Source organism: Mesitornis unicolor, unplaced genomic scaffold (assembly GCF_000695765.1).
Source record: "Mesitornis unicolor isolate BGI_N332 unplaced genomic scaffold, ASM69576v1 scaffold5061, whole genome shotgun sequence".
NCBI classification, from domain to species: Eukaryota; Metazoa; Chordata; class Aves; order Mesitornithiformes; family Mesitornithidae; genus Mesitornis; species Mesitornis unicolor.
Window position 1 is genome coordinate 47,903 of NW_010163008.1, and position 24,214 is coordinate 72,116.

Genomic DNA, 24,214 nt, shown 5'->3' on the forward strand with positions numbered 1-24,214 from the left:
TCTTGCCACAAAGACTCCAGGATTGTGAGTGCAGAGGCACAAAATATGGTGATAGTTACCAGAGCCTTCCTTGATCTTTGTTTTAAGCCTGCTTTAGGGCACAAGACTCTGGATGTAGTGAGTGATAGTTCTCTTTTCCCATGTGTCTGTTACAATAATAACTAAAGTGTTTATACCATTAATTGCTGTTATGGAGAAACATGTGAAACTAGTATTATAACAGATAACTTATGCCAAGGTGATATAGAGTAAGTGTTTAAATGGTGTCAAGCCCCGACCAATGAAATCAGAAAATCAAGCTGGTGATTAAAATCAGGGAAGTGGGTTCTTCCACAGTGGGAGCTGCGAATAATGGAAAGAGAGGGCTCAGCCAGTTCTGCAGCAACTGGCTTCCGAGCTGCACTGAGTCTTGCCAGGTTCTACGTAGACATTTTAATGCAAAATTAAATATTAAAATACTTATGCAGAGCACTTGGTATGTGTGTTGCATGATATCTAGAAATGAATTTAATCTAAGACTACAGATCAACTCTAGTCCTTAGTAGTAATGTGGTTAACTTATACGGTGTAACAGAGTAGAAGGAAAGCTGTTCAGACACCTGGGCTGTATTTCATGTTATAGCATTTTCTTTCAGGTTTAGGCTTAGGGTTAACCAAGTGCCTGGTTTTGTAATACTTATGTCCAATTGAAACTTCTACAATTTTTTTCTTTTTAATTTATATTCTCCTAACTACAGGTGCAGCTTATAGTGACTGAATCTGGGAACACAGACTAATGTCTTCTGTCATTTTTAACCACTATTGTACTTGAATGTTTTGTCTTCTCACCCGTGACAGTTTTTTTTAAATCGAGCATTACTGACTCCTATGTATTCAGTTATAGGAAGCTACCAGATTGGAAATGGACATTTTCAGTGTGCTACTTTTGTCTATGCCTTTTATTTCTACTAACTTCAAAGTAAAAAGATTAGCACATATGACTTCATGACTGTAGAAAGTCACTAGATGGTGCAATTACTGCAAATGCAGGAAGTTGGAATGTGAACAGCACTGGTTTGCTATTAAGTTGAACTTGAGTTTTGAGGCATTTTCCCATTCTTTGCTGTTTACATTGTGTATTTATCAGTCCTGAGGGCAGCTTAAACTGGTCCACATGGCTGTGGAATTACAGCTTCATTTTTCTCTCTGTCTGCAAGCAAGCAGACAATACAGATCTCCTTAATTATTCTGATTAGCTTTTGGTTTCTAACTGGTTTTGAAGAAACCTTTTTTTCTCTGATCTTCTCATAGAAACTGTGTCCTGTACCTTTAGACAACTATGTCTCTTTCACTTGTTTTCCCGCCTTTGGTTTTGGCATGTGATTGCAGAATCAGCAAGTCAGGAAGCAAAATTCAGCTTTTGTACTGAGTATTCAGTATGCAGGGTAGTGACTTTTCTCCACTTAAAAACACTTGCGTTTTGCACTTTAGAAATTGGATGGAAGCTTATCAGTTGAGTTTCAACTGAATGTATTTGGGAAGCCCTCATCTGAAGTGAGATACTTGTAAACGATCTTCCTCAGCATGTAGAATAGTAGTTACAGCATGGGTCTTTAATAGAACTGCTGTGTTTTACTTTATAACTAAACTAACCAACCAACAAACCCTCAAAATCCTGGTCTGTAACTGACAATCTTAATGGGATAAACTTTTTGATGTATGACAGAAAAAGTTGAGAAGATACACTTGAATTGTAATGAAACCTTTCTAAAATGTTATTTACTGAGTCTGGGAACTGGTCATTACTGGTTTACACACTGAGCAAACTCCATGACTTGCCTTACATTTATAAAACCACTTAGGATATATCTTTCTTCCAGGAATGGTGGTGGCTTATGAAACAAGGTTTGCATTCTTTAAGTAGCCTCAATAACTTTTAACCTTCAGAATTCAGACTAGAGTGCAGTTACTCTAACTTGCTTTTCTTTGTTTTCAGGGATGTTTAGAAGAATCACAGCTGCAGCCACCAGACTTTTTACAGGAGACGGATCTGATGGTAGTTTCTATACCCTTGAAAGTTTGAGTGACCTCGTTCAGTCCATGATTCCCACACATCCTTCTTTAGTTCTCCTCTGGTGTCAAATCCTGCTTCTTGTCAATTATACCAACTACAACTGGTGGTCAGAAGTGCATCAAACCCCAAAGTAAGGTTTGGGTTTGATCCCTAGTGGTAGCAGTATGTCTCATAATTATATTTGCTAAAATTATATTTTAAAACTGTAGCTTTTTATCTGCTAAGCCTGTCAGCCTTTTGAATAGTACTGTTTGGATTCTGAAGTAGATAGTTCTGCATTTACTTAAGTGTATACATATCGTCTGTTCTGATATCAGTATGTCTTCAAAACTAAGGAAATGTGTCCTGCTCTCAGTTGTTCATTAAAAGAACTGCCAGGTAATCTCTCCACTGTTAAGCCAAGAAAGCTTCATCTGTGTACTATGTTTGATTAAAGTTATGGAAATAACTAAAAATATTCATAGGAACATGAAATATGAAATATTGGAGACACCGTATTTCACCTTCTAGCAAATAACCAGCCAGTGCAGATGATATACACTGCCATGCTTATGAAAATACAATCTGATCAGTATAACTAACTACAGTTTTATCTGTTCTTTGTGGGTCTGATTCTAAATGCTATCAAAACGTGGTATCAGCACCATGCTGATGCTTTAGCATTAAGTACCCTGGTAACCTCACTTAACATTAGTTGTTTGGAATTCAGAGAATTGGTGTAAAATTAGTGATCTCTTGGTCTGAAGTTAGTTCATCCTACCTATTAGGCATGGGAATGATTGATGCTCTAGGAGTAGGGAAGATAATCCCCTGTGTGGGTCTCACCCTCTGCAATAACTGGTGGGGGAGATTAACAGCTGACTTGAGATACTTCGGTGCTTGTGCAGTGAATGTTGGGGAAGACAAATCTTGCTCTACAACCTGAGTGGATCAGTACTTGCTTAAATGTGGAATTCTTGCCTCAATTCAACCTCATGATGTTTAAAAAATAATCTAATTTGAGGAAATTACCAGGCTTACAAGCGAAGTAGATCAACTAAAATCTGCTATTTGTTGCAGTTACCATTTTTGATTTGCCAGTATCACCTCTGCGTTTTCTTGGTTGGGTATCACGTTCAGTCTGACACTGGACTAAGTGCTCAAGAACACTGGTTTGGCTTGAGGAATTAAATACAGAATCAGTTTCTGTTATCTTCCCAGAGATGCAATAGCCCACATTTTTCTTCTAAATAACTCGTTTAGTTCTTTGGAAGTTCTTCAGACTGTACAAGGAAATAATAAGCATGGAACAAAAAAAGTGATACTGTAATTATTAGAAAGTAAAGACCTCACAGAAAACAAAATGTCTGCTTCAAAGCAATGTAGTGTTTTAATGAAGTTTCAAGGAAAAGAAATATTATGTAAGGACATTGACAGGATATTCCAAGCAATTTGAGTGTTAATACTTCAATAGCAGTAGTAATAAAATATAGTCATAAAATAGCAACAAAATATAATGTGCTTCTTGCAGGAGACACAGTCTTTCTACTACTAAATTGCTTAGCCCTCAGATCTCTGGAGACAGTGATGAATCGGATTTAGAATCTAAACGTGGCATGTGCAATCGAGAGATAGTGAGAAGAGGAGCACTCATTCTTTTTTGTGACTATGTTGTAAGTTTTGCATTGATGAATTTTATAACTGTAGTTTTGAGTTATTTTATTAGGCTAACAGTCTTTTCATAACTGATGTACTTTAGCTGAACCTGTATGGTTCATAGGTGAAAAATGAAGACTTGTGAAACAAGTAATTTTATTTTCAGGTGGTGAGTCTGTAAGCTTAGGTGTGACCTCGTTTGGCATTTTGTTTCTGTTCCAACCTGAGAATTCTCTTGGCTTGTAAAGGATACCTGATGGCCAATAGAATTATCTGCTGGGTATCATACGCCTTACTTGTGACATGCTAGGAGCACACTAAGTAGTGTCAGACTTCCTGTCATCTGTTGCAGTGCACAGTGTCTAGGAGGCAAAAACTTCTGCCTCTATGCCTTATGAGGAGGGGTTTTACATGAACATTTAACTTCCATTTTGGTTCTCTAATGAAAGCAGTTCCTGTGGCTTAGGCCTCTTCCTGCCTCAATATATTAACATTTTAGTTCCCTAGTAACTCTGGAAGTGAGTCTTCCCATAATACCTAGTTGCAATACTTCGATTTGCGTTGTAGAGCAGTTTGGGGCAAGCAAACTGCGTTCTTTTCAGATGCAACTAAACCAAAAGCTATGTTTACGAAGCACTTCAAGTATTAATGGATATTCAGTCACCAGAGTCCAATTAGGTGTAGTCCAAGGTAAAACCCTCAAAATTCTCTATAATGGGGAGTGTCAGCCTCTCAGCATCACCTGTTTAGTTCTACAGAACTTTTCAGGTTGTGTTGCACTGCTTGTTGATATACACATAACCTTGGTAGGTCTAAAATTAGCTATTGACAAATCTATCTGGATTTGCTTTCCAGAAATTACTATTCTTGTGTTTAGGGCCAGTAGTAATAAGAAATCTTTAAGAAGCAGCCTAAATGAAAATCACAGTTTAGAAGAAAACTGTGTGTGTGCATGTTTATTTCAAACAGCTTTTCATTAAAAGTGCCACCTTTGAATCAGCCTTCTCAATTTACTTGGTCTAACCTGGAGTATTAGTGTTTTTTTAAAAAATACTATAAATTCATTATAAATCTCTGAATTTGCAGCAAGATCAAAAGCATTTGGAAAAACTGTCATGTAAAAACTATGGTGGTATTAAAATACAGATATTTGATGTCATTATTGTAAAATAGCTACCAGAATTATAGAAGAAAAACATTATGTTGTGTCAGATAAAGATTTTAGTAATTAAATGCTTAACATGGATGTTACTAGAATCAGATTTTTTTTCTTTTAGTGTCAAAACCTACATGATTCAGAACACTTGACCTGGCTTATTGTGAATCATGTTCAAGACTTGATTAATCTGTCCCATGAGCCTCCAGTACAAGACTTTATTAGTGCTGTTCACAGGAATTCAGCAGCCAGCGGTCTCTTCATCCAGGCCATTCAGTCACGGTGTGAGAATCTTGCAGCTGTAAGTTTAACTTCTTGACTTTTTTTAAGAAGAATTAAGTGGCTTATATTTCAGCATAGGTTTAACTGATAAGTATGCAAATTCTGACATTTCTGGGTCATTTATCAACTTCTAATTTTATTTTTAGTCACTTTAAAAATGCAAGTAGTGAATCTTATAATATTTTAACAACTTCAGTATCAGATGTGTTCTAGTCCATTAAATCCATGAATTCAAGTAGAATTGTTTAAGCTGCTTTTCTTCCTTCCTGGATATTGCCCCCACATAATAAATATTTGAAGAGTAAAGCTGCAACTTTTGTTTTTGATTTCAGTACCTTGGTAGGTTAAATAGCAGGAACTACTAGCTATAGAGGCAGGAATAGGAACCAGTCCACCTTCATAAGCCCTTACAGCATGAAATTATTTGCAAGATCATGCCTTCCCCATTAATCTGCCCCACAAGTTGTAGCCTCTTGGTCAGGAAAATACTGCTTCAGATATTCAGTGTATGAATCACTGATGATTTTAGCTTTCAAATTAAAAGGAGTGGATGATGTTTTATAGAGATGTAAGGTTGTATGGTGTCCCTCTTAATCCTGGGAACTCACTCGGTAGGAAATGACACTTCCTGGGCTTCCTCTGGAGCTAATGTGCAGAGATGCTGCCGCACTCTGAGTAGCCTGGTAATGTTTCCTGTCTCTTCCTATTCTCTCCGTGCAAATCCAGTGCAATTGCATTAGTGCTTTAGGCATGTGAGTAAAATACTTGAAAATTAAGTGAAATTAATCTGGGCTTTAGTGTCTGAGAATCAGTAGAATGAACTAAACTAAATGTGTTTGAATGGAAGATACAGTCATTCTGTGAAACGTTTGGTAATTATCAGGGGAGTCAGTAAAATTAGCTGTTATTTATAGCCTGCTCTAAAACAATACTGGTTTTACAAGTCAAACTAGTGTGCGTTTCTCCCTTTAGATTATTGGTGCTGAATTTGTGCTCATATTTAAAAAAAATAAAATTCTTTGCACCCCCTTTTAACCGTGCATACCTATCACTATTTCTGTGATTAAACAGGTGCTCAAAAAATGCCTAATGCTATCTGGATTTCTGTACTGTCTCTTCTCTTGACTGTGCTCGTGTTCCTACCTTCTTCCAGCAAGAGTTCAAGCTTCTCGCTGTTTTCTAAGCTTTCTACATTTCCACCTATGTGTCTCTAGCTTTTTTCCCCTAGACGTTTTGCTCTGTACTTCTTGCTTATTCTTTGTAAGGATAAGCTTTTACAGTTAAACATCAAACAACTTAGTGTTAAAGTTAATTAACTAAGCCAGTAACTCAGACCTGTTCATCTACAGATGATTGTATTGATCAGCTAATTGTCTGCCTCAGTTTTTTGTAAATGCCTTTTCCTTTAAGATATTTGTGTTCCAATTGATAGCTTTTCTTTCTTTTGTCTTTTATTTGTGTTTTGTTTCAACATCTAGCCCACAACTCTGAAGAAGACTTTACAGTGCTTGGAGGGAATACATCTCAGCCAGTCTGGGGCTGTCTTGACACTGTATGTTGATAAGCTTCTGTCTACTCCATTCCGTGTGCTTGCTCGCATGGTTGACACACTGGCTTGTCGTCGGGTAGAAATGCTTTTGGCTGCAACTTTACAGGTAAACATAAATATAGTCATTTGTAACTGAAAAGACTGGGTAGAGCTAGCAGTATAATCAAGTGTAATAAATTTCAAGTACATGAAAATATGATTATGTGTCAGTCATTTCATTGGAAAGGATTTTTTTTCATTTAATATATAGATACATGAATGTTTACATTTTGTTTAATCCGCCTAAAATCTTCCTGATCTGTTCAAAGTCCTTGTGGGCATTTTACTCATTTTTGACCTATAAAAATTCTTGGCTGTTTTTCCTATAGAACAGCATTACTCAGTTACCAGTTGAAGAACTGGATAGAATTCAGGAATACCTTCAAAACAGTGGATTAGCAACAAGGTAAATAATACTAGTATGTGTTAAAATCCCAAAGTAATGTTCTAGTACTAATTTTGTGAACTCTGTTTTCCTGTGTTTGGGTTTTTTTCTTAAGATAGTGAGTCCTTTTTCAAGGTAAAACGGGAGTAAAGTCTCTCTTACAATATGCAGGCATATTCTGGCACAAGGACAGTTGTGCTGGATGAATTTGCAATACGCTTAAGAATTAAAGCAAGCTAAAGGCTTGAAGGCATCAAAGTCTTTCTCCCACATCCCACTCAGTATTTAACTTTTGAGACAGCAACTGCAAATTAATTCCGTGACAAAAACTGCGTTACTGAAAACAGTTTTTTTTCCCCCCTCAAACTTTTACAGAATTTTGTGAGTACAAGCTGGGTGGGTTTGATTTTTAGGGTGTTTTTTCCCAGACAGCTGTGTTGAAAGCTTTAACTGTTTAGCCTCCCAGATGTTTAAAAGTAAGCAACTATTATAAAAAGGAGAAAATTACTCAGTTTTTGAAAAAGCTTTATTTAATTTTACTTATTTTACTCCTCTTGATTTCATTGCTCTTTGAGGATAATATATGTTGTTTGACATAAGAAAGAAGTATGGGGAAAGAATCTAAACCCCAAGATTGCAGTAAATTGATAGTATGTGCCTTCATAGCTAATGTTGTATTTGAACTTTGAAAGAACTTTAAGATCTCCCAGTTACTTTGTACATGTTGTTAATAGCAGTAGTGGAATAAAAAACCCACCAAACCAAACAAAACAAACCCCTAAACAAACAAGAAAAAATACCCCAAACTCTTGACACTGACCTAAATCCACAAACTGGAATTCTTAATATTTTTTAAAAGGTTCTGTTTTTGTGGATTCTTCTTCAGTATCTTTTAGAATGTATTTGTCTGCAATAAAATCATCTGTACGTTAACTTTGATTCTTCTTACTCATTAAAAACATTTACTGCATAAAGCAAGCTGAACAGCTTGTATTTTTATGCTTAAGCATGTGCAAATTTTCAACCTGATTTAAATTTAAGTCTTTATTGTTGGGTGGTGCTGAGTTCATTTGTTTTGGCTGCTGATAGCTGTTGAAATTTGCAGTTTTGCATTATATGACTGCATATATCCAACAAAGAACTTAAGACCCTAATGCTTTGCTCTCCCTGCATTAGAATTGGCTCACTGGATGTCTTTTTATTTTTAAATTATTTACAAAGCTGAGTAAGTTAGCTCTCTGCTGATATGTTTTTCTGTTTTCAGGCACCAAAGACTTTACTCGCTCTTGGATAGATTTCGTCTTATGGTAGCACCAGACACAACTAGTCCTTCACCTCTGGTTACCTCACACCCACTAGATGGAGAAGACCAACCGGCTTTAGAGAATGTAATTCTAGACAAAGTAAGATTGTGTTTAGAAAGAGTCACTAAAAGTGCCTTGGCTCTAAATAAGCTTTTGCTTATTCCAAAATATTTAAATACAGCTTATTTTTACTATGCAATGAATGTTCTCAGACTTGTCAATGAATCTCAAATGTAGATCAGTGAATTATTTCATATGTGTTGGCTGACTGTTGAACTTAGAATGAGTAATTAGCGTGTGCAAACATGTATGTGATGTTGACGGTGCTGTGAAATCTGTCAACTTTTGTTTCTCTGCATAACTTTAATGGAAGGATTTATGTCAGGTTAAGTAGAGACAGATACATACTCTTACTTGTTTTCTTGATGTGTTTACTGCAGTCATCTGTTTTATTCATTTTCTGAAAACTGCTGGTTGGCTCTTGGAAATTAACCATTACTTCTTAGTTACCACTTCTCAACTTTAAATTACTCTCCAGGAGCAAACATGACTACTTAACTGTTTCTGTCTTTCATGTACTTAGATGCATTTATTTCAAAACAGGGTGTAAAGCTAAGAGCTTTACACCACTTTTTACACCCTTTGAGGCCTGTGTCTTCCTTTCTAGTTTGTCCCATGGCACAGATTGTTTCTCCTTTTTATTCCTTTGTATGCTGCAGTGATACACAGTGAGAAACGTGTAACTGAGATGGCAAGAATTATTTTATTAGTTTGGAGGAGACTGACAAGTAGTGAAGGAACTCATTGACTTAGGAGAAAGACTGGGAACTACCTAGACAGCAGGAGGAAACACTGTTCACAGAAACCATTTAACCATGACTTTGTCTTCAAATTAACCAAAAAATCTCCTCCTTCCTCTGTAACTGTAAATCCTGCACAAAGGAAATAGGGGTTTTTTTTATGCTTCATGCACAACTCCTACATAATTCATAGAAACAGAGAATATCGCAAATTGGAAGAGACCTATAAGGATCATGGAGTCCAATTCCCTGCTCCTTGTAGGAATACCTAAAACTAAACCAAATGACTAAGAGCGTTGTCCAGATGCTCCTTGAACTATGACAGGCTTAGTTGCATTCTAATTAATATCTGCAAATGTCCCAATTATGAGAGAGAAAACACAGAAAAGGGATAACTGAGCCTCTTTATATTCCATAGTTAAATTAGCTATTAACTATTTCCTGTAGGTTCACCACTAGTAAATTTGCAGTGATGTGTGATGGTCGTCATTTATCTCAGTGAGTGTTAGAAGATAGATGTTGTCTTCATTAGCTGGTTTATTTGAATCTGAAAACTTTCCTTCCTTGGTTATAGTATTGGGTTTTTTACTATTACTGCTATGTTTGTGTGACTACCGCGTATTCAATTTTTTTTCTAGATACTCTCCTCAGCTTTAGCATACTAATACTAAGTGTTAAGCTTCTTTTTTCCTCATTTTCTATCCAGATTCTATGGAAATAGACAGCTTGCCAGTGAACATTCACTGGTCTGTTTTAAGATGGTCCATTCACCTGTTGTCTGTTTTGCCTTGCTATTTTCTTTGATGGCTTTTTTTTTTTTTTTACATTAAGAGATCATTGTTCCACATTAAACAGACCACAATTCAATATCACTGAGCAATTCTCCACCTGCTCCCATGAAATGTATTATTTTCTGAAAACATATATTTAGTAATTCTTTCTTTAATTTTTAAAGGACTGGTATGTGTCACTAGTGAGGTCGCAGTGTTGCATCAAGTCTGACTCAGCACTGCTAGAAGGTGCAGAGCTGGTAAATAGGATTCCTCAGCCTGACCTGAACTCCTTCATGGCCAGCAAGGTAACTTCTTTGTCAGATGAAACCACCAGCTGAAGAGGATGTAATTATTTCTAATGGTTTTTTTGGGGGTTGTATTAATAGATTAGATTCTTAAATGTATAATATTTCAAATTTATATAATACTGGTATTTCACTTGTTGATTTTCACTTCATTTTGGAAACTAAGATAGTAGATATGTTTCATTTCTGTATCTAGCAATGCTGCTAATAGTAGCTTTCTAGTAATACCGGTTGGGTGCACTATGTATTGTAATCACAAAAATCCAGTTTTACCATATTACATAATCTTCTCATTTTGGCATACAGTGTCTTACAAGGCCAGATATTTCTATATCCTTTAAAGTATCTGTGCTAGATGACTTGGAATATGCTACTAACTGGCCACAGATTGTAAATTTGGCATAAAGCACAACTTGTATCTATTACTTTGTTTTCTAAGAACATACTTTGTTCAGATTCTCTACATTTGCTGCTGGTATGCAGAAATGATAGGGGAAACTGTTTTTGAAAAGATTCTTGTTTGACTTGTTTGAAAACTTATTACTTGAAGATTCATTGTATATAGGAATCCTTAAGCTTTATTCACATATGTCATGGTTTAGGGCTGGGCTGGCCACTAAATCCTGGACAGACGCTCTCTGTTCCAGAAGGGAAGAGAAAAGAGAATAAGGGAGAGAGACTTTACGGGCTGGGCTGGCCACTAAATCCTGGACAGATGCTCTCTATTAATCACTCTACCCTCCCCAAGGGGAAAGAGAAAAGAGAATAAGGGAGAGAGACTTCACAGGTTGGAGAATAAACCTAACAGGTGTAATTAAACAATAATACTAATACTACAGGATAATAATGTAAATAGGAAAAATAATGAAATATATACAGATATGTACAAATATATACAAAACCAATATAAAGTCCTCCCCCCACCCTCCCCCAATGACGTATACATCACCAGAGGCTCTGCAGAGCAGGGCACTGGAAAAGTCCCAGACTGGACTCAGCAGCAGGTGGGAGCAGGATGCAGAACACACAAATCAGGATCAGAGGCAGACGAACCAGCAGGGTCAGACTTCGGCCATTGCAGGATCGAGATGGATGGAAGGGTCTGAGATGGAAGGGCTCCAAGATGGAAGAAGGATTCGAGACCCTCGTGATCCCTCGGCTTTATACCAAGTATGACGTATGTGGGATGGAATACCTCGCTGGTCAGTTTTGGGTCCGCTTCCCCCCCATAGGCGCAGACATGGCACCCATGGAGAGACAGCAGCCTTGGGCTTATCAGTACACACTGTCTGGGAAAAAGCCATGCTACTCGTTTCAGCAAGATCAGCCACTTAGAAGAGACTGAGCTGAAAAGTAAAATCACTAAATATAAAAATTAGTTCTGTTTAGCTCAAACCAGGGCAACATATTGTTCTGAAAATATGGAATAAGCATATTGTTTTTTCTTTCCAGTACAGTAGTGTTTGGAATTTAAGTGTGGAACAAATATGGTCTTAATTACGGTATTGTTATGGCATAACAGAGCAGAGGTCATAATGATGGGTTAATTAATAAACTGTTAATTTAACACCATATTAATATGCCAGAATAGTTCCCTTGGATAGTTAGCTTCTCTTTAAAAGCAATTTATTTACTTTTTATTTATTTTATTTCAGGAATTCAACCTAAGCTTATTAGCACCTTGTTTAAGCCTTGGTATGATTGAAATCTCAAGAGACCAGAAGAGTAGCCTCTTTGAAACAGCTCGGAGGGTAACTTTGGATCGTGTGTCTGCCACTGTACAAAACCTTCCTGCCAACCACCAGGTTTTTCAACCACTGTTGCCAACTGAGCCATCAGCCTACTGGAAAAAACTAAGTGATGTCTTTGGTAATAGAAATAATGGTCTTTTTAAGTTTATTCTCTCATCTGCAAAGATACTTTACAGGTGTCTTGTGAATACGTGAACTTACTATTTAAACCAGTCAAGATACCTGGCATAAAGTGCTTATGAAATAATTCTGATAAGCTTCTATTGAGGGGAAAAAATTTGAACTGCTAGATTTCATCCAGTCTTATTTTATAGGAGATGAGGTGATGTATCAGTCTATGATGACACTGTGTCGTGCACTGGCTCAGTATTTGTTGTTACTCTCAAAACTACCAGCTGGTCTCCGTGTTCCTTCTGACAAAGAGGATGATATCCTGAAATTCGTAGTTATGTCAGTAGAGGTAAGAAAAATAATTAAAGATGCAATGAAATGTTGGGAGAGGGATCAACTTTGGCTTAAACTGATCACCACTGAGTAACTTTTGGTCTGGGTAATTTTCTTGTCTTAGCTGTAGAAATTTCTTCAGTGGTTATTTTATTTGACATGTGCTAGTAAATCAGTTGGACTTATGGGACAAGGGTAGCTTTTTACAAGGGGAGGTTCATTGAATGATGGAATGATCTTGGCATTTGGGTGAATGGTCCTGCACTGATTTTTGGAGCACTGAATAGGTGGTGTGTAGTGCTCGTAATTTTCTTATACTTAAAATAAATTCTGTTCTCTGGAAAAAAATCAGTGCAGCTTGCTAATGAAACTTTACATTGCTGAGTTAAAAAAAAGCAAGCACCTTTGGTTGTAAGTTCTTTTAAGAGAATTTGCTATTAATGGGAATTTTTTATTTTTGCACAGGCACTATCATGGCACTTAATGCACGACCAGATTCCATTAAGTATAGATCTTCAAGCTGCTCTGGATTGTTGCTGCCTGGCATTACAGCAGCCCAGTCTCTGGAATTTGCTGGCTTCTGCAGTTAATGTGACATATGCTTGCTCCTTAATTAATTGCATTAGATTTATCATAGAAGCAGGTGAGTCCAACTTGAACAGCTATGAGAAAATTTTCTTACTAAGTTGTCAGTCATCGCTGATCAAATGCTAGTTGTATTGAATATTTCCTCTGAGACCTCTTTAATTATTTCCTTGACAAATTTATTTTTACTATTTTAATTTCTCATTTAAAATTTTGTGTTTACTTTTGAACTTGGCAGATGCCGTGGAGGTGTAAATATTTGCCTACTATGTGGTTTTGAGGAGAAAAATGGAATATAACATATGTATTGGCTGTATCTTTCAAATATTTTTGTCTAATTCAGTTGCAGTAGAACCTGGTAATCAACTTCTTAGTCCTGAACGAAAGAAGAATACTTCAAAAGGCTTAAGTGAGGGTGAAGTTGATTCAAACACACAGAGTAAGTAAATGATGAATTCCACGTTTGCCTTCAACTTTCACTGAAGAAATATTTGTAGGTACCTTTTCCATTACTGTTATTTTAACAGTGAGAGTTCATCTGAGATCTTATTTGTATATGATAAATGTTTATTAAATATAGATTCACATATTTTTAACAGGTATAGTTGTGTTTTCTCTTGAAAGTTATAGATTAATGCAGATTTTTCTTTTGGGGGATTCTGTTAGGTGTTCAGCATGCTGCAGACTGAGCTTTTTAAAGTGTTGTGGGATTTTTAAAATTCATGTGGGAGAGGTAGAATTCTTAATATTTTTTTTCTCAAGAAGGGCAAATTCATTATGGGAGCACTGTGTTGTGGTGAGGGTCAAGTGCATTCTGTGAGTGTGGACAGCATTGTCTTCCATATCCAGCTGTGCTGGTACACTAAGATACCACTTCCACCTACAGAAATTACCTGCTTGGCAGATTTAGCATAGAGCCAGCTATAAGGCTGTTCTATGAGAAAACGGATGAGTTTGGTACCTTTAAATTCTAACAAATGCTCTATGCAATGTGGCCCATTCTTGCTTGGGGTTAACATGTGAGCTAGTCTGCTGATGAATCTCGGGTACTGGTATTGCAGGGAGGGTAGTAGTAGTACTCTTCAACTAGCTGAAATTGTATTATTTATTTTAGTTTTTTACATCTTTTCGCGGCTTTGTTCTTAGTCAACATACTCCTTCATTAGCATTTTTTGTTGTTTGTGTCTTCTAAAATTGTGCGTTTTGAATGGATTCATTAAACTGAGTTTCTTTTTCTCCCCTCAAAGAAACTAAACACATCACTGCAGCTTGTGAAATGGTAGCTGAGATGGTGGAATGCTTACAGACTGTCTTGGCACTGGGGCACAAAAGAAACAGCAGTATCCCAGCATTTCTTACTCCTGTCCTCAAGAACATCATCATCAGTTTAGCAAGGCTGCCAATAGTGAACAGTTACACAAGAGTGCCTCCCTTGGTATGTTCATTATGCTCTGTTTTCAGGACTTTAAAAGCTGTTGAACAACTTTTTGAAATCCAGATATGGTGCATCTTAAGTTTATGTCAGTAGGACTTCAACCTTTAGCTAGTTTGATTAGCCAGTTTGTTAAGGCTGATATTTCCCTCTGCTCAGTGGGATTGCTTACCCTGGAAAGACTGCAAAGTCTACACTGCTGCTTTCTTTGACACCTGAATTGACAAATTCATTTTTTGTCATGCTGCGTGCCACAATGCTGCAGTGATGCTGAGGTGTCTGAACTAACTTGGGTATTAGTGTGTGGTACCATACAATGGTATGCCATGCAGATACTTTTGGACTGTATATTGCCATTCTTTCCTTACCTGTTTTGTATCCTTTGGACAATGCGTTTCAGTCTTTTCTTTTTGATCACTGTAATGTGGACTTAAGAGCACCTCATGATTACCTCCATGTGTTGTTAGTACTGTGAAATGACTTTGTTTTGATACACTTCAAAGCCATTATAAAAACACTTCTAGATGCTTATTAACTGAATTAATTATTATGGAGTAAAAGGGGCTTCCTGTGCAAGGCCATTTCTCTGGCTTTTCTGTTTCTCAGCACTTTTTGAGGGGATGTCAAAAGAGACTGATTTGCTGGATTGAGACTTTTTTGCCCATTCAGATGTATCTTCATGCTTTTTCAGCCATCAGTAGTAGGTGAACTGTTTTCCCTGAATTACCTTTTAGCATCACTTCTGCACAATCTAGGAGTCACCTGACACTTAAATTCTAAACTGAACTTAATTTGTTTTCGTTTCCAAACTTGGACTATAAGACTGAGTAATTAATTCACAGTGAGAAATATGATATACCGCTCTCCCCCTAAATTAGAAATACAGTGTAAAATGTGTCTTAGCTGTGTTAGATATTTAATCTTTCTCTAAGTTTTTTTATCTTTGGAGAATTACTTTATTTACTGATGTCTTACTGCTTTTGAATGTTGCATACTTATTTTTAGCTGCTGAGTTAATACTGTTTCTGTTTTGAATAAGTAGTCTTTTTGTATTTCTTTAGGTCTGGAAATTAGGCTGGTCACCAAAGCCTGCAGGTGACTTTGGCACAGTTTTTCCTGAAATCCCAGTAGAATTTCTTCAGGAAAAAGAAATCTTTAAGGAGTTCATCTATCGCATTAATACTCTTGGTATGTACAAAATTAAAAATCAGTATAGTTGTCTCTTATTGGGCGTTTACCTGTGATGTAAAGCTACTGGATAACTGAATCTGGTACTGTTTGTTTACTTTTGTTGCTTATGTGGAAGAGAAATAATATTTCAGAGCAGGTTAGTAATTGCTTTGCAATAATTCTTGCATTTTGCTCAATGTGGAAAAATATAAATTACAGAAATAAAGCAAAAAACTATTCCAACTCAGAGAGGTGATTTCAGTGTGCTCTACAGAATGGCTACTTGTTTTCTGGAGTGTACACTTGACAGTATGTTTGAGAATATTTTGCTTCCCCCTCCTTTTTTTTTTGTTGTTTATGCACAGTATATAAACAGGATTTAGTGCAACACTTAATATTTTAAATGCAATGGTGTCACTTTAAAGTTTCTGAATATGTCCAGGTTCACTGAACAAGAGCAGTGGTGCTTAAGAGTTCAAGTCTTTAGTCAACAGATGAGACTGTCAAGGATAATGTGTCAAATTTTCTGTATGCTTATGGAAGTTCTTTGTGTTTTTTTTGTTTTTCCCCCTCTCTGACCTACAGGTTAATATTTGACTGGTGATTTCTGATTGATCACTGTAATGCCTAAGACAACATTCAAATTTTTGATTCTTTAGATATCTTTAGTATAAACTGCAAGGTGGTATTCAGGAATCCAGAATTATGCAGTCTTTTATAGGTAAAAATCTGGGAGAACTTTAAGAAGTGCTTGAATTTTAATGGCCTAGGCAATTCAGCTTCTAGGCAATTCAGTCATTCTGCTTTTAGGGCATGAAGATTTATTGGATCATTATGGGATTCTCTAGGACTTCCTTTCCTGTGATAATTGGCCAGTTTTCTGGATGACATCCTGTGTTGTGAAAGCCTGATAGATCTCGATGCTTTCAAAGTTGCACAATCGAAGTATTTAAATGTATGTAAGAATCAGCCTGCACCGAACTGTTTAAATAATAATGTGCAGAGCCCTTCTTAAGGTTTCATCTTTCTTAAAATAAACATTTTAAATTTAAGCTGTAGTGGTTACAAAAAATGCCAAATTGAATTGGAAATTGTACAAAACTATATCTATGGAAACAATGTTCCATATTTTTTAATGCTGTTGTGTGTTTAAGTTTATATTAAGACATAAATGGCTATCTGTGATTGTTTCCTTAGGGTGGATCAGCCGTACTCAGTTTGAAGAGACTTGGGCTACTTTACTTGGTGTGCTTGTAACTCAGCCTATTGTAATGGACCAGGAGGAGAACCAACAAGAGGTAGTATCATTCACTGATTTTTTTTTTTTAAATTAAGTTTTAAATAAAGTAAGAAAAATATTTCTGTTAATAAACCTGTAAAGGTGAAAAGTGTAGTGACTGAAACTAAGCAATTATTTCAGGTTTATTTTTCCTTTTCTTCAAATCCCTGTTAGTCCAGACACAGCCATCTTCTGGCTTAAACCTTTCGCAAGTAGGTAAATAGTACGGAGAAATTTTAGTGAAGCTGTTTCACCTTTATATTCTTACTCAACATGTGCACAGTTAAGTTTGCTGAATTACATGTTTGGCTTTAGGCAAAATAGGAACTCCAGAAACTTGGAGGGAGAAACACTATGTGAGAGAACTGTGCTTTTAGAAAATACAATAGTTAGCTGTAACTCATATGTATTACTGCAGTTATCTGTGCTATCTAATAATCAGACTTCAAGGGGAGTTTCTTTGGTAAGATTTTTTTTGTAAGATTCTTGGCTAGAAATTAATTGACCTGGAGATGCATGTCCATGTCTCTTGCTCCCAGTTGTACACTGTGTATTGGGTATCTCGGCTTCTAACTTGGATGCCTTAGGTAGGTGTGCAGAATTCAGTGGAAGGCATTTGGGGATCAAAGCTGAAGATACTTATCTATATCAAAGGTAAAGATGAGAGTGAACTTAGCTATCATGAAAGAGACTTTCCCTATTCAGATGTCTGAACCTGCTAGCAACTGAATTTACTATGTTGTAGCTCTGACCTGAAAGGGTTTTTTCATAGATTTATATAGCATTCACTCCCAGGTCGCAAACAGTCCTAATGATAGATGCAGAGCCTATAGCATTTTGAAGAATTCAGAGGGATAGATGCTTATGAATAGTATATCCTGGGTAGCAGACAACAGGGTTTGTTTGCCTTGCTTACTAGGTGTCATACTCAAAAAAAGTAGGACATCATGATCCCTCTTCCCTGGGTTAGCATCTTCTGTCAGCTGGACTGACTTGGAGACTTGTGCAGTCTGCAGAGTTTTGACTTATTGTTTTCTACATAATGGCCATGGATCAGACTTAAGGCAACCTAGCCTTTGGTAGTTCCTTGTTTGTCGTGTAGAAAGCATGTATTTATACAGCAGGAGTAATACTGCTCCTTTACTTTCCAATGAAAACTAGTATGTTTAACATTGCAAATATTTTAAGCACTATTCTCAGTTTCAGTATGTTAATATTTTCTGCACTAAAAATACAAGATTCTTTTTTTAAGAAAGAAAGTTGAAAAGCTGTTAACATCTTACACTTCCTAAAAAGGTTCAGACTCTTATGGTCTGATGCTGTCAGGAGGGAATCGGAATTTATACAACCAACGTAAAAACTGAGAAGCATCCTGCCGCTTCAGAATCTGCAAGTGTTTGTGCTGCTGTTCTAATTTTAGTTTGTAAAAAAACCAAACTGATTTAGTCAAAGTACTGATGATAAACAGTTCTGAGAAAAAAAGTTATGTGCACTGCGAAGGTTCTTGCTACCATCAACACAGGGAGGATGAGTTACAACCCACAGTGCCAGAGGTTTATTTTAAGTTGTGTTTTTTTAGACTAATACAGCAGTGATGACTTTCAGTGGCTAAGTACTTGATGCGATGTGTAGTTACAAATACTTCTATTGGGGAAAAATAGCAGTGCCTCACGTGTGAGTAATAGATTGAATCTAACCAGGTATTTTGAGAAAGTTGTCTTTTCTCACACGTTTACAGTGGTGCTAAATACTGCATGTGTAGCATCTTGGTTTAGAACAAATATTGGTTGCATCTGGATAATGATGCCCAGAAAAATGTTGCTGAAAACTCATGATAAGGTTGAGTTTTCTTCCTAAATGGGCAGTTACTAAAAAACAGTTAACATGGATCCTTTTCTGAAGAGTTTCCAATTTGGATTTGGTCTTATCTGATGTTTTGTTTCAATAGGTAACTAATGGTTAGATGCAAAGAAAGAAACTAAACACTTTCAGACTAATTACTTTTGTCCACTGAAATGGACATTTTGAGGTTGTAATGCTGTTGAGATAAGAGAGGACGTGTGCAGAATGGCTGATGTGATGGAAGGATGTGTTGCTGCTACAGTCACAGTGCTGTGTGTGCATTCCTTCTGTCAGCTAGATTTCTGGAAGGGAAGAAGACAATGTCAGGCTTATTAATGATAACTTCATGGAAGGTGACAAAGTAATATTCAGAGCTTTCAATGTTTGTTTTTTTTTACAATTCAAATTACAGTAAGTTCATTTTACAGGAAGATACAGAGAGGACGCAAATTAATGTTCTTGCAGTACAAGCCATAACTTCCTTGGTGCTGAGTGCAATGACAATACCTGTTGCAGGCAATCCAGCAGTTAGCTGTTTGGAACAGCAGCCCCGCAACAAAGCGTTAAAAGCTCTGGACACAAGGTATTTTTTTTTACTTACTTTAAAATGCAGAAAAGTTGTACTTGTCATTAATACATAATCCAATTGCTTAATCTAGCTGTAGCAAAAATGTGTGGACTGTATTTTCTAAGCAAAAGTGCATACAGATGGATCTGTTTGCATAGAATTTACATGGATTTAGCATCGTGAACCCACTGAGTTAAAAGTATCTGAAAAAGACGGTATCTTATTAAAACTGAGTAAACAGAGTGCAGAGCGTGTTTTGCAATATTTCTTAGTTTTAGCATCCCTGATAATGAAAATAAGTATTGACACACAGAAATGTAGAGTAAGCTAGTCAGACTTGCACAAAAATGTTAAATTGAAGATCTGCCTAAATTGATTTCTTTTGGGCTTTCAGGTTTGGGAGAAAGTTAAGTGTTATCAGGGGAATTGTTGAACAGGAAATCCAAGCAATGGTATCTAAGAGAGATAATATTGCTACTCATCACTTGTATCAAGCTTGGGACCCTGTTCCATCACTTTCTCCTGCTACTACAGGTAAGTGCCTTTGTGCAGCGTGGAGAGGAGAGTGATTTTCTTTTCCATTTTGAAAAATAGATAAGGTACTCTTAGGAATTGATTTGAAATCCAGTTTGAAGAAAATTAAGTCATTTTCACATCTACTTTGTTTTTCATGTTTTGAAAGCTTGTCGTCTGTTTTGTTATAGGTGCTCTTATCAGCCATGAAAAACTCTTACTGCAGATCAACACTGAACGAGAAATAGGAGATATGGATTATAAACTGGGACAGGTTTGTTGAAACTTTAACTTTGAACTTTCTACTTTTATTAACATTTCTTCCATTTTGTGAAAATTCAGTTAAGAGGCTTTGTTTAATTAAATGTAAACTAAAAGCTCTGAGTGATGCAGGGTAGATCATAATTGGGTGACTCCTTTCAGCCAGCTATCCCACCTCTCACTGAATTTTTGCTTGTGCGTGTGAGGTCCACCCATGAGCCAGCTATTTTAACACAGCCTTGTGTGTTAAAGAGCCCTTGTAGTGTTAGCTTCCACTTTAACTATTGCAGTTTAATTTGCTATTGCATGCTTGCGTTAGTGCTTAGGAAATGAAAAATCACTGGACATAAAATAAGCAATGTTGTTTTAATTTTAAATAAACTCACTGTAGGGACAAAAATTTCACTGGATTATGTTAGTTGGAAAATTAGCACTACATACAGGGAATAAAAATGTAGTTCTTACGCAGTTACATATCTCCTTCAAAAATTTCTATGTAAAGTTAGAGCTTTAAATGTACGATTTGTTTCACTATTTGTGAACTAGTGGGGAAAAAACATTAAATACTAAATTCTGATGCCATTATTTTTCATTAAGAATCTTTTGCATAGGGAAGACTAAACAGTCACTTGTCTGCCTCTAGGCATCTGTATGTTTTCTTGAGATTCTAAATGGCTTAAACATTCAGTGGTTTGCAGGTTTACAGACCCTACACATTATTTAATAAAATGTTAACTCTATAACAATACTAGGCATTATATATCCTACTTGAAAAATAAGTAAATGTGTGTGTATTTTTGCTTAACACGAAAAAGAATTCTATATAAGAGTGAATTTTTATCTAGAAGTCTTGAGTTATGCACAGTAAGTAACTTTAGAAGAAATAGAGAAACACAGGAAGTGCTGATTTTTGTTTTGGATTCGTGGCAGATCATTTATTAAATGCTATCAGCAGTTCTTATTGTTTTGAAACTAATTTTATAAAGACAACTAAAAGAAGAACAAAGACATTTTCTTCTATGCAGATAATTGTTTATCTCGCCTGAGTCAAAAGTCTAGAAATCTGAGTCTTGTCTGGTTTAAAAAGAAGAGTTACATTGCAATCAGATAAGCTGAATTATGGTTTGAGAAGAGTTAGGAATTTTTTTTCTATTGAACTGCAGTTGTTACAGTTCTTTCTGAATTATTTTCTTGCTTGATATGCATTCTGAATATTTATACTTTGTTACAGATTTTAGATCTGGTCTGTTGACTTTGGGATGATGTGAGTTAAACTCAAATGTTGAAAATGGTTTAAAAAAAAATAGTGACACACAGCTCACATAATGTTGTTTGAGGCTGTGTGTTCATTCCCTGACATTTAAATGAAAAAAGTATTGGACTTCTAAGACTTTCTAATCTGACTACGAGGGTGTTAAATGTTGTTCTTTTCTGTTTGGTTTTTTTCCTGTGTTGCAAGGTCTCTATACACTCCATATGGTTAGGAAATAATATCACTCCCTTGAGAGAAGAAGAGTGGGGTGAGGATGAAGAAGATGAGAATGACATACCTGCTCCTTCTTCACCACCAACCTCTCCTATTAACACTAGGTATCTTTTCTAATTATCTTTGACTTTATTGATAAGCTTTTATCTCTTCATGCTGAGTTCAATAAGCTGGCTTTATAAACCAGACACGGGTAAATAACTGTATTATTTCAAATCAAGTGTTTTACCAGGGCTTAAGCGTAACCATTTTAACACTTGCTTATTGTGCCTTGCAGGAAACACCGGGCTGGTGTAGATATACATTCTTGTTCTCAGTTCTTGCTTGAACTGTATAGTCAGTGGATATTGCCATCAAACCCCAGCAAGAGAACGCCAGTTATTTTGATTAGTGAAGTGGTGCGATCAGTAAGTCTGAACTATTATTCAGAGTCATAATTGAGTATATGTTACCAAATATTTGGAGCTAAGCAGCATTTGCAAAGCATCTTTTAATATATGGGAAGCACTGATTTTTCTTGGCAGTGCTATTATATGGGCAGTGCAGAAATATAACTTGAGCAACTATAACATTATACTATTTTAAAGTGTATAAACATCTGGATTGCATATTCTGCTACTACATTACAGACACTACTGTCGCTTAATGATAGTCGGTATTTTACTTGAATTCTTGGTAAAATATTTCAGATTTTGCTTATCCCAGCTCTAAGTAAGAAAATGTAGATGGAAGAACAGTGTGTTAGAGGATTAAACTGACTATTGAAGTGTGGAGCCAAACACAAAGGACACAGCTGTGGAATGTCTTGATAGCCATTATTCACTAATACATAAAAGACGTAAAATGAAATTATCCTTGCAAGTGAATACATATTGTGTGTTGTAGGGTACTCTAGTATATTGTAAATGGCAACGTTTGTTCATTTTCCACAATTACTTACTATAGTGGATTTGGTTTTGTAAACCTTTTAGGAAAAAAAAAGAAAAAAGGACCATTTGGAGGTAATTGTTATCTGGGATGGATGGTAGAATTAATTCTGGACAAGTTAAGCACCTGGAATAACTATAGTTGAGTTAATGTTTACACATTTAATAAATCAGTTGAGAAATATTTTGCTGACAATTAGTCAATTTTTGGCTGTCTGCTAATGTGCTTTTTTAAATTCAATTTTAATTTTGGTACAGCTGCTGGCAGTATCAGACTTATTTACAGAAAGGAATCAGTTTGAGATGATGTATACAACATTGACAGAATTGCGAAAGGTGCATCCATCAGAAGATGAGATTCTTGTGCAGTATTTGATACCAGCCACTTGTAAAGCTGCTGCTGTTCTAGGAATGGTAAGAAATAAGGGAGAGAACATTATCAGTGCAAGTTATTTAATGGAATGTGTTGCTGACTTTACTGCTCTCTGGTCTACAGATTTAGTATTTCCCAATGGATGTTCCAGAGTGATATTATTTAGGAAAGTAATTACAAATTCTCTTGGAAGAAGTTAGCATTTCTAGAAACTCGCTGAGACTAATATAAAACTATATAGGTAACAGTGATAAGAAGAATTTTGAAAGACTTTTGAGGTAGGGCTTCCAGTAGCTATTTTATCAGCAACTGTGCAAGAAAAGGCTGTGAAAGTGATGCTAAACATGCAGAAGTAGTTTCAGAGATCAAATTGTTCTGACTGTGCAGTTTCTCACTCAGTGAACTAACACCTTCTCACAAGCAAATAGTTGAATATAACAGGTTAGTGGGAGGGGAAAAAAGGTTGCTTCCATGAAGAGCGGCTTGTTGTTCCTGTGCTCTGTTATGTAGAAAATATACTTAAAAAGAGCAACTAGAGAATACTCTAGTGTTGTAAAACTGGCCTGTATCTTAGATATTTATGAATACAGGGACAAGTAAAACAGATAATTTCTACTAAATACTTAAAATAGATTGTAAGGAAAAAAAAGACTTCTCAAATCTAACAGTTGAGAATAGATTTTGCATATTCCAATACATTTTTGTACTTTGATAACAAGTACGTGATAACCACTGATGTAACACATATCTGATAACAAAATCTGTAACAGTTTGATGTTTGAAGACTAGACATAGAATCATAGAACCATAAGAACCTTAAGATCATGGAGTCTAGCCATTAACCTACCATTGCCAAATCTACAACTAAACCATGTCCCTAAGCACCACCTTGACATATCTTTTAAATACCCTCAGGGATGGTGACTCAACTACTTAAGGGAAGCAGCTTGTTCCAGTGCTTGATAAATTTATTCACTGAAAGGGTTATCCTAATATCCAATCTAAACCTACCCTGGTCCAAAATGAGGGCTTTTCCTCTTGTCCTATCTCTTGTTACTACCCATTGCACTTCTCTGGACATGTTCCAACATCTCAACGTCTTTCTTGTACTGAAGGGCCCAAAACTGAACATTATAGTTGAGGTGTGGCCTCAACAGTGTTGAGTACAGGGATCCACTTTCCTGGTCCTGCTGATCACATTATTGCTGATACAAGCCAGGATGATGTTGGCTGCCTTGGTCTCCTGGACACATTGCTGGCTCATATTCAGTTGGCTGTCAGCCAACACCCCCAGGCGCTTTTC

The 24,214-nt window shown here is 36.3% G+C and overlaps 1 protein-coding gene across 1 annotated transcript in view; it reads left to right on the plus strand.

Moving 5' to 3' along the window:
* HTT (huntingtin) overlaps nt 1-24,214 on the plus strand; it is a 78,024-nt gene that overhangs the window by 47,870 nt on the left and 5,940 nt on the right. The window contains 20 exon segments of the mRNA XM_010193794.1: nt 1,976-2,183; nt 3,564-3,705; nt 4,966-5,145; nt 6,605-6,781; nt 7,044-7,120; nt 8,364-8,502; nt 10,159-10,281; nt 11,937-12,150; nt 12,347-12,492; nt 12,942-13,119; nt 13,405-13,500; nt 14,309-14,496; nt 15,555-15,681; nt 16,861-16,961; nt 19,213-19,367; nt 19,747-19,886; nt 20,057-20,139; nt 21,586-21,716; nt 21,890-22,019; nt 22,797-22,952. Of these exon segments, the coding sequence (XP_010192096.1) occupies nt 1,976-2,183; nt 3,564-3,705; nt 4,966-5,145; nt 6,605-6,781; nt 7,044-7,120; nt 8,364-8,502; nt 10,159-10,281; nt 11,937-12,150; nt 12,347-12,492; nt 12,942-13,119; nt 13,405-13,500; nt 14,309-14,496; nt 15,555-15,681; nt 16,861-16,961; nt 19,213-19,367; nt 19,747-19,886; nt 20,057-20,139; nt 21,586-21,716; nt 21,890-22,019; nt 22,797-22,952 (2,891 nt within the window).